The sequence below is a fragment of the Gymnodraco acuticeps genome, unplaced genomic scaffold (genome assembly GCF_902827175.1).
Source record: "Gymnodraco acuticeps unplaced genomic scaffold, fGymAcu1.1, whole genome shotgun sequence".
NCBI lineage: Eukaryota > Metazoa > Chordata > Actinopteri > Perciformes > Bathydraconidae > Gymnodraco > Gymnodraco acuticeps.
The window spans coordinates 416,015-426,090 of NW_022992186.1; the positions used below are offsets into that span (position 1 = coordinate 416,015).

Here is a 10,076-nt window from a genome sequence, read left to right on the forward strand (position 1 = left end):
TTCAGTCTTTTGTCTGTTGTAAGGACATCATTTTGTTAAGGATGATTATTTGTATCTAAATTAAATATTAAAATAACAACGAATTACTTATTATAATAATAACATGTAGCCTAGGCCTAATGGACATTGTAATACCTGATTGTTAGATGAAGAAAGAACCAGGCATTACAATTAAAATAATCATGCTATTTATATATATATATAGTGTGTGTGTGTGTGGGGGTGGGGGGGGAAGAGGGAGGGAGTGAGTGTGTGTGTGGAGGGGATTTCTCGCCGCTTAATACGTTCTTGCTTTATACGCCCTTTTGAAGTATTGTTTATTTTGTATGAGGACGGAACATGACTTAAGTATAAATAAATAAATGTATGAAGAAATACAGGAATAAATAAATAAATACGTAAATAAATAAATAAATACAGGAATAAATAAATACAGGAATAAATAAATGACGAAATAAATACAGAAATAAATAAATGTTGAAATTAATACACAAATAAATAAATAAAAGAATAAATGCATAAATAAATATGGAAATAAATACATCAATGTATAAATAAATAAATAAAAGTCGAAAATAAAACAGAACACACGTTATTATATATCTTTCATTTATTTCTACATTTACGCGACATACATTTATTTATTTATGTATTTATGTGTCCGTATGCTAATGAGGTGGGCGGTCCTAACCTCAGTCTGAAGCAGGATTCGCCAATTGTTGGAGCCAGGCAGAAGCAATAGATTCGTGGCAAGTCACATCTGTACATTCTGTGTACATTGTCGGCAACTCGCTAATAATGGCTTCGGCTGGAAGGGCGCTGGCAGACCTTCTGCGGGATGCGGCTAACCAGCTTGAAAACTGTAAGTGACTCATGTTTTGGTCTAGTGTAAGACTGATATGACAATGTAAAAAAACTGATCTGTGTGTTAAAATGCCAATGTACAGTTTTGTACCCAATGTGGCGCTATGTTATGTTTTGTGCAGCACCAAGGACCGCTAACGCGCCAGTTTCGTCTCCTCCTCCTCATCCGTTACATAACGGGACTCCCAGACACCCAGTGGACGGTAGGTCTTTGCATCAAATTATTTGTAATGCAAATCCGATCAGTTTACTAAGTTTATATCGCCAATGACAAGTTATTTGATTCAGTTTCTGTCCACCAGCTTGAAGGGATCATTATATTTATAGTGTGTGATGCTAACGCTAACCAACATTTCCCCCCTGGATTCTCGTTGAATCATTATTTCCTTGCACTCAATATTGCTTATCTTCTTAACTTGATCCTAGCCGAAGTTTCAAGACTGTTTGGCCCCTACATGGGAGGGAGGAGGACGGCAGGGCGGCAAACCCTTTCTGGTCCTGCACACCTGCATTCTTATACCCATTTATTCTGTTGCCTTGAGGACAAGAATGCAGCCTTAGTCCCCAACCGATACGCCAAAGAAAGACTAGCTGCTGCTGGCTTTGGTGAAAAACGGCTCACATTTAAAGGTCTGTCAGTCATTAGAATGACGATTATCAATCGCTCTTTCCTTTTCTGTCTATTTTTTATGGTAAATGTACATTTGTGATATATAAATATATTGAGTTACCCTTACAATCATAACATTATCTTTATGTTAGATCTCTTATGTGTATCATCTATTTCTAGGCAGCCATACAGATTCAAATGAATTCCTCGAATTCTTGATGGATGCCTATCCAAAACTGCGGAACGGTGGCGGTTTCGAGTTGCTAAAAATATCTGGCACTACGAGAAGTCGCCACTTGATTGTGATCCCCTGTCCCAATGAGGGTTACTATGTCAGATATTTGAAGGACCCTCAGACCCAGATTGGCCATTCTACGGTTTTCATTAGACCAATGCAAAGAACCCTGAATTGGACCCTGTAAGTTCCTCACTTCTATAGTGGTGTCACAATATTAAAGTGGAATCTGTGACTTACAGTAACATAATTGTTCGCTTGTGATGTAGTTTAAAACTATTTTGTTTACAGGCATGTCGATCAGAAGGCGACAACGTGTTAATTGGACCAAATCAGAAATGTGTCATCTGTGGAGAGGAGTTCCCCTTTTCCAGAATCAAGGATCACAGCAATAACTGCACGAGGTATTACTCTCTACAGAACTAAACATCACATTCGCCAGGCACACTGCAACTGCATGTGTAGACACACAATAACCAATAAGCATAAGGCTGTGGGATGCTGCAAATGGATGTAAAATATTTTGACATATCAGCACATCTGAGGTTTTATAATTATGGGGCCAGATATTAGTACTTTTTGTTCCAACAATCCCTCTGTAACACCATATTCTGCTGTCCTCTATAATACATTTAAATATGAAAGATATACATTCTGGATGTTGGTTTTGAGGAAAAGTAACATTTGGTTTACTTTTCATTCTATGTATAAGCCCATCTTTTTCTAGAGTGTGATATGTAATGTAAAGTATACTAGACCAAATAACAGAAATAACCTCTTTTTACACTAGACCATCACAGAGCAGCGGTGAGGTACAGATTGAGTTGACAACTGAAAGGGCCTCCGGAAGTCAAGTTAGATTTGAAAGCACGTTCACAGGAGCACAGGGAAATGAGACAACAAGGGCCAGGAACACAAGACACTCGGTGCCACCAGGAAATGTTGCCTTCTCCTGAGGTAGTTGACATCGATCCCACTGAGGAAAGTGGCTTCTCTGGTGTGTAACATCCTTTATTAAGTACATCATGTATTGCAATAAGTTGTTGCTCTCTACATTTCACTTGATCCAATATTAATTTGGAAACCTTTTAAACTATTTTTAGATTGGAGAATAGCGCCAGATCCCACAGAGGCAGCAAAGATGTTTAAAGAAGACATTTTAAGCCAGCATGCAACTGGAAAATCCTTGTGTCTTACTATGGATCTTGGAGACAGTGCAGCGGAAAGGGAAAGAGCAGTCCTTACTTTTTATAAGAAGGCAAATGTTGAGTGGGCTTGCCCCTTGACATGCACACTTAAGGGTAATTCGGTTACAAACAAAATCCAAGATAAAAAAATGAACAAACCATATTTTCGTTAAACTGATGTCTGTAGTGTGTGTTTACATTTTTAAGGAGATCCAGCCATTGGTGATGGTGTGACTCGGCATTTCTTTGCAACCATCATGTCAAAACTTCAGGCTGGTTTTGAGATGAAGTTTGGTAAGTAAATATTTACTATGGCTGATCGCTGGGTCTCAGCCACTAAGTTATGTGTGTTTTTGTACCAGTTCCAGGCTGAACACAGATCTGTCCCTTAACCCCAGAAAACAAAACGTATTCCTAAAACCTGAGTGATGTGATTGTAGCTGCTGTGAACATGTAGGTTTCTACAGGATCAACCAGTATCCAGTGGCGGTTTGATCATTCCTTTACTAATGCTTTGTGATAGTTGAATATCTATGTCCTTTACTTTACTATCAATTTACTTTGACTGTTTTCCTATATTTGCAGTGCCTGGAGGAACTCTTCTTTTTGAAGGAGAACAAGATCATCTGATTCCCTCCACTTCTCATCTCCTTTTGGAGAGTGACTTCTTTGTTGTTGCTGGCCGAATGATTGGACATTCATTCCTCCATGATGGGCCATGCCTAGGTGGACTGAGCCCAGCTGTCCTGCATGTGCTCTTTGGTGGATCCCCAGAAGAAGCCACAATAGATATTAAGGACTGTGTTGACCTTGATATCCGTGAGACAATCAAGTTGGTATGTTCAATGTTTTTCTAACCTATTTTATTATTCAACCTTTGGATATTATTTATTTAGCTGATCTACTTTCAGATACTGTTAACATCAAGTGGCTACACTTTGCACCAGCAGGAGTTACTGAAGCATTATAAAACACCATGCACTGATATATTAAATATCATTAGAACACTTACAGATGTCCTCCTATAAGATGTTTTTTGACAAAACATAGCTTTTACAGGTTACCAACTAACATGCTGATTATAAGTTAAACTTCTTATGTTGTATCAAAGTTGAATGTTTATACAAGTATTGAGAAATTAACGATTCTTATCAAATTCATTCTACTTGCCATTATTAGCTGGAGGGAACAGCAGAGTTATCATCAGAAGAAAAAAAGCTCATCAATGAGTTGGCACTGTCCTGGGATTTGCCTCTAGTCACATGTGACAACAGGAGATGGCTATTTGATAAACTGATCCTCCATGCTGTGAGTATTCTTAACAGGTCATATGAATCAGACTGACTAATCAGAGTTGAAGTTTTGAAGTAGGACCTCATTTTGGCATATCACATTTGAGCTTTTTTTAAAAAATATATTGGATGTTAATAGTGTATTAAAACATGCTTATTGGGCTATTAGATCAATCAGGCTGCTTTGCTTTTCTACTGTGATGCAAATATTGTGCAGGTCCTTGGAAGAACCTCCAGACAAGTCAAGCAGTTACGAAGGGGTTTAAAAGAGACACTGATCTGGCCTCTGCTGACGGAGAGGAAAGACACGATTCCCCTTCTCTTTCCAAGAGCATCTGATTTGCAGTGCACACCACGGGTAAGTGATCTCATGCTGCTCAGTCAAATCCTTCCTCCTAACTCACAGGAGTTAGAAATTGGGTTTATTTACTACTCTCAGACCTACATTGCTTTAAGTTTATTAAAACAAACATTCACCTACGCAAACATATTTTGAAATGAAATGATGCTACTTGCTGCTTAAAAGGAGCTAAACCAATAGAACAACTGTATCTTTAGACTACTCTGCTGCTACACAGCAAAACCTGCAGTTTCTTGTATGTTCTGTTTATTATTGTGCTTTCACTGGGCTCCTTTCAAAACGAAATCTGTCAGATGGTGTTGGAGAAGATAAACTGGCCCACACAGGATGAGGATGAAGACAGTGAAGTCTCTTTGGAGGATTCCTGTAGGCTCACAGGATTCCTGCGCACATTTATTGAGATGGGTAAAACAACGTCTTCAAGCTTTGTTTACTGAAAGTTTGTAATTATTATAACGAAAGCTGCGCTTCCTCTGTTTTTATCTTTAAAGCTACAGTAACAATCCAAGGCGTAATTTAAGTAACATTATTGTTATTTAACTATTAACTGAAAGCAATTATAATAAAATGAATTTATTCTCTGTTTTATAAAGCATCTCCCGTTATCCTTGGGAAACTTGTGCAGTTCTGGATAGGATGGAATGTGCTTCCTAGACATGGCCTGGATGTGACCGTGGTGGAGAGCAACTTCCCCAGCTCTTCCACATGCTTTCACCAGCTGAAACTTCCAGGACATTACAAAGAGTACTGTATGTTTGAAAGGGACATTCTTGCTGCTATTTGGAGCACTGAAACTGGGTTCGGGATGGTCTGAAGAGACGGACACACCTTAGTACTAGATTTGTTGTCTTTTGTTTGGCCGGCCAAAAATGTATGTTTTCAGAGAGGAAAAAAAACTCAGTTAATGCCTATACTCCGGCCAGTTTGTGTAACACTGAAAATATATAAAGATAAACATGCTTTCCTTGTTATTGCACATAACAAAGAAAGCATGTTTATCTTTATATATTTTCAAAGTTTTAAATTGATATTCGTTACAAAATGTTCATTAACTGTAACAAATGTATATTTCTTGATGCATTACAGTAAGTGTTGATTCACAACAAGCATATGTTCAGTGCAACACATGTTTCAAATGACTACTGAACGTAACTTCATTACCATCTAATTTTTATTGTATTAAAATCGAAATATACTGAATCTTGGTACCAGCGTCTTCATGTAACTCAGTCAAATATTGTCACCTAATCGTCCTAGTCGAAACTTTAAAAGACTACATTTCCCACAGCAACAGACTTTTGATACACACACACATTTACTGTAGCATTTCAGTCAATAAGCCCACAGTTTGTACATAGACATTCCACACATTGGACAGAGGGCCATCAGGGTCTGGAAGTCTTTCCACTTCCTGGTCAGTCAGTGAACGTTGCAGCTGAACTTCAGGAACCATAACATGAGGCAGGCGATGAGCACATGGTCCAGTCCAGTCAACTCCAAACTCAATGTCAACCTGCAATTGCAAGAGCTAAAGTTAGAGTCAACCAAAATCAAAGTTTTAATATATTTGTCAGTTAATTCATTTTATATAACCGTTTTGTATCATCTCCTGGAATTCCTGATTAATGTCTCATGAACAGCTGACATCAATCAAATCATTAGAGAGCAGAAAGCCCTGATGTATCATTATATTCCTTAACCGCTTGTTCTGGTTGATCACAGCATTTTAGGAATACCTCATAGAAGTGTTTAAAGTGCCGATGATATGCAGAATAAAATAATTCCATCACATTCAGTTTCCTCGACAACAGGCCACTATTTGTTACATTGTGAAACTATACTCACTTGTATTATTTGTTTTAAACAGTTTGTGTAATGACAGAAAAAGTGGGTATTAGTGTTAACATGGTCCCATGTAGGAAAGTAAAGTCAAAGTCAAAATAAAACTATTGAATACAATCAAACCTGTATATGTTCCTGCTGGGCCTCACGCTCATGGCGAGTCCACAGTTGCAGTGGGGACCGGTTTCCCTCAGTGCTTAGTCGGTGGCAGTTCCAGCCTTGCTGGAAAAACTGCAGGTGCTTCTGTATGTGGGGCACAAAGCACCAGTGCAGAGCATAGAGATGCACTTCACAGTCAGGATTGAGAAGGCCTTCTCTCTCTAGGTTGAAAAACATTGTGTAGAAGAGATCCAGCACTCCTACATAAACGTCTCTCCAGAGCCTTTCTATCCTTTTGAGGAAAAAGGAAGGAAAATATTTAGTCTGCTCAGTGAACAAAAAAAAAAAACTTACAAATATCACCTTTCACCTACCATAAATGGTAAGTAAATTTAGAATTGAATTACATTAATTAGAAGCTAAGTATTAACATTTTTGCCGATTTCAATAGGAAAATGTTCCTGATTAAGTGGCAAGTGCACAATAATGCCTCTGGAAAAAAGCTGGAAATTGGATTTAGCAAAAATCATTTTGCTTGAGCAAAGTTCATCAAACTTGGGTGAGGTTTTTATACTGTAAGCTTTGTTGAAACTGGATCAGGAAATATATCAGCTGAACATACTATGGATGTATAAAAAAAGACGGACTAATGCCATATTTATGCCACATTAACTGTTGTTGTTCAATATTAATGTAAGGTTCTCTTGACTGGAAAATACATTCAAAATCCAAGTTCCAACAGTAATTTGCCCGGTCATGCAACGTGCTGGGACTTCCACTAAATAGATGTTTGAAAAATATTGTTATCCTTCTTGTCAAATTATACAGTTGGTGTCATAATTATAGTGTTTGTATTATAGAAATATAACTTTTTTAGTTCTATGGTTTTATCTCACAGAGGAAGACGAACAAAAATACAATTAATAATAGCTAAAGACATATAGTTGACATTGCAATCTTTACCAAGGACTTAATTTGATAAAAGTTTGACTTGAAGTTTAAGGTACCTTTGATTATGGACACTCCTGCCAGCAATGTGTGAATTCCTGTTCTCTCCTCGGTTTGCCACCATGTAGCGTGCAACGTCAACATTTTCTCCACCTTTATCTGACCTCACACGTGATGGCACACCGTAGACATTGGCGGCTTCCAAAAAGCTTCTTAAAACTGTTGCTGCCCGATTGTTGGTGGCAGCACTCAAGTACACGATGAGACGACTAAAGCCGTCAATACCACCATGCACAACAAAACGCCACCTAAAGGGATATGTATAGGCACACATTAAGGTCAATCCACTAATGTATGTACAAACATTTACACATTTTAAAAGGTGCCTTATCCTACTAAAAGTTATAATTACAAAACATAAATCATCTTAATTTTGATAGTAAAAGTAATTTGCATGCAGAGGAATTTGGTGCAATTAATCATTTGATACATTTCATTTATATTTCTTCTTGCAGTGTTTTAACTTGTTTTTATGTCTACAGAATATTGTATGTTGCATTGTTAGAGGAGACTGAGACTTCAGATTTTCATAACCAACCAATAAAAAAAGCTATCATGCATATGACAATATAGCCTTTGAATCTTGAAGTCTGGTTTGCATTGAAGCTGATTGATTATAAGAACACTTTAGATGGTCCCATCTTTTGTAACTGTAGTGAAGTGGATGTTTGAGCAATGCTTGAGTGTTAATGATTATACTATACCTAATCAGTTTGTGATTTCCGTCGATGTGCCATAAACTGTTCGGTGCTGGTACAAAGTACTTCCTACGCCTTCTTGGGTTCAGCTGCAGAGTGCGAATCAAGACTCCACCTGGATCAACACGCCGCATGGATTCCTGGACACGCTGTCCTGTTATATTCGGGGAAATGCAGAGATATGGTGTACTGCAAGTAACATAATGAAAAGTAAAGCATTCCTAAATATGCCAGAATAATGTGATTCATTATCAAGTAGTAAAAAAAAAACACTGCATGGAGGATTATTATTATAATAATCCTTTACTTTGTATGCGTATCCCTCGTGCATTCAGGTACCCCACCATCATTTTGTATCCAGAGTTGGGATGATGCTGTAGAATTTGGGTAACAGTTTCATCCAAACTGTTGTCATCTAACAGAGTTAATAGATCTTGGACCCTGATCATCAAAAATAACGAAACAATAGTAAGTCACAATAAACAATAGTCACCTTTTGCACTGTACAATCAAAACACATCAGAATGAGTGTGTTGCTCTGTACTAACCTGCATTGAAAGATGTAGGTGTCATCTGAAACAAATGAGCTGGTCTCTTAAACCTCATTACTATTATTAGGCCTACATCATGTCTGAGGTAATGGTACCTTTGCTTTGTGTACAAAGCATGTTTGTATCTTTGCCCCGACACATGTCTATCTGATGTATTGGTTTCAACATATAAATGGCCTATTACCATTTTAATAAATATGTAAACAAGTAGGCTAATTTGGATGGAGAAAATGTAGGCTAATGAAACGTTATCATTACTAAACACAAGTTAATGCGTCTAACAAATGTGTACACTGATATAGCCTACGCCAAAACAATAAAAGTAAGGAAATCCAGACAAAAAACGTGAAAGAATGCGGATTAAACCTACCGTATCCCGTTCTGTGTCATCCTCCGACGAATTGTTCTTTCGCACACCCCGAACACCTGCGCGATGTCCCCAGCGGTGTGGCCCCAACGAAGATGTGCTTCAATAACGTTTAGGGGCAACATGTAAGATGGACGCCCAAGGGTCGCCTCCTCTGTTTCCGAGAGGATTTCAAGTTGGCGGGCAACCTCTTGAAGACTCTCAAACACAGCTGGGTTAACATCCACATCCATGTCGAGCTGAGCCAAGTCCTCTATACATCGTTCCACACGAAACTGGACATAGTCTTTTGGTTCTCCATTCTCTAAATGGTCCGCTAATGATCGTAAATGATCTCCAATGGCTCTTAAATCAATATCCATAAATAAACCTTACAACTGTGGATAAACCATGGATGTATAAAGATAAGGGCTAAACAGTAAAGCTCCTGCATTCGAATCAGCGCGGTTATCCAGGCTAGTAGTAGAGCCCTCTGCCAGAAATGATCACACACTCCTGTAACCAATCCTGCTTCAGATTGAGGTTAGGACCGCCCACCTCATTAGCATACGGACACATAAATACATAAATAAATAAATGTATGTCGCGTAAATGTAGAAATAAATGAAAGATATATAATAACGTGTGTTCTGTTTTATTTTCGACTTTTATTTATTTATTTATACATTGATGTATTTATTTCCATATTTATTTATGCATTTATTTATGCATTTATTCTTTTATTTATTTATTTGTGTATTCATTTCAACATTTATTTATTTCTGTATTTATTTCGTCAATTATTTATTCCTGTATTTATTTATTCCTGTATTTATTTATTTATTTACGTATTTATTTATTTATTCCTGTATTTCTTCATACATTTATTTATTTATACTTAAGTCATGTTCCGTCCTCCATAATTTTGAAGTATTTCCGGTTTTGTTCCATATGCAGATACATTGACGGATCTCCGCAGAAAC

At 37.5% G+C, this 10,076-nt stretch overlaps 2 protein-coding genes and 1 long non-coding RNA gene across 4 annotated transcripts; 2 read left to right on the forward strand and 1 right to left on the reverse strand.

Moving 5' to 3' along the window:
* Nucleotides 1–584: 584 nt before the first annotated feature.
* On the forward strand, nt 585–1,444 carry LOC117539091. The gene is made up of 3 exons (XR_004567938.1): nt 585–862; nt 987–1,067; nt 1,291–1,444. It is a non-coding gene; the product is annotated as an uncharacterized LOC117539091 (long non-coding RNA).
* A 1,206-nt stretch (nt 1,445–2,650) lies between these two features.
* On the forward strand, nt 2,651–5,754 carry LOC117539094. The gene is made up of 8 exons (XM_034205123.1): nt 2,651–2,706; nt 2,813–3,010; nt 3,104–3,190; nt 3,482–3,732; nt 4,076–4,204; nt 4,406–4,546; nt 4,843–4,954; nt 5,143–5,754. The coding sequence occupies exons 2-8, from the start codon at nt 2,851–2,853 to the stop codon at nt 5,361–5,363; spliced, it is 1,101 nt and encodes a 366-aa protein (XP_034061014.1). The 5' UTR covers nt 2,651–2,706; nt 2,813–2,850; the 3' UTR covers nt 5,364–5,754.
* LOC117539092 lies at nt 5,699–9,571 on the reverse strand. 2 transcript variants are annotated; one of them, XM_034205121.1, is made up of 6 exons: nt 9,118–9,571; nt 8,504–8,637; nt 8,203–8,350; nt 7,498–7,746; nt 6,515–6,782; nt 5,699–6,062 (listed from the first exon to the last, which is right to left on the reverse strand). In XM_034205121.1, exons 1-6 carry the CDS (start codon nt 9,474–9,476, stop codon nt 5,865–5,867), a joined length of 1,356 nt encoding a protein of 451 aa, XP_034061012.1. In that variant the 5' UTR covers nt 9,477–9,571; the 3' UTR covers nt 5,699–5,864. The 2 variants fall into 2 exon arrangements, with proteins under 2 accessions (XP_034061012.1, XP_034061013.1); XM_034205122.1 differs by having other exon boundaries at nt 5,843–6,062; nt 6,541–6,782.
* Nucleotides 9,572–10,076: the final 505 nt, after the last annotated feature.

Bases quoted from the DNA above. Each gene is read 5' to 3' on its own strand.
- LOC117539094 (XM_034205123.1), top strand. From the start codon at position 2,851: ATGTTTAAAGAAGACATTTTAAGCCAGCATGCAACTGGAAAATCCTTG. The intron at 3,011-3,103 runs GTAATTCGGTTA...TACATTTTTAAG, and splicing joins CTTGACATGCACACTTAAGG to GAGATCCAGCCATTGGTGAT. The intron at 4,547-4,842 runs GTAAGTGATCTC...GAAATCTGTCAG, and splicing joins ATTTGCAGTGCACACCACGG to ATGGTGTTGGAGAAGATAAA.
- LOC117539092 (XM_034205121.1), bottom strand. From the start codon at position 9,476: ATGGATATTGATTTAAGAGCCATTGGAGATCATTTACGATCATTAGCG. The intron at 8,638-9,117 runs GTAGGTTTAATC...TTTGATGATCAG, and splicing joins ATGACACAGAACGGGATACG to GGTCCAAGATCTATTAACTC. The intron at 6,783-7,497 runs GTACCTTAAACT...TTTCCTCAAAAG, and splicing joins AGGAGTGTCCATAATCAAAG to GATAGAAAGGCTCTGGAGAG.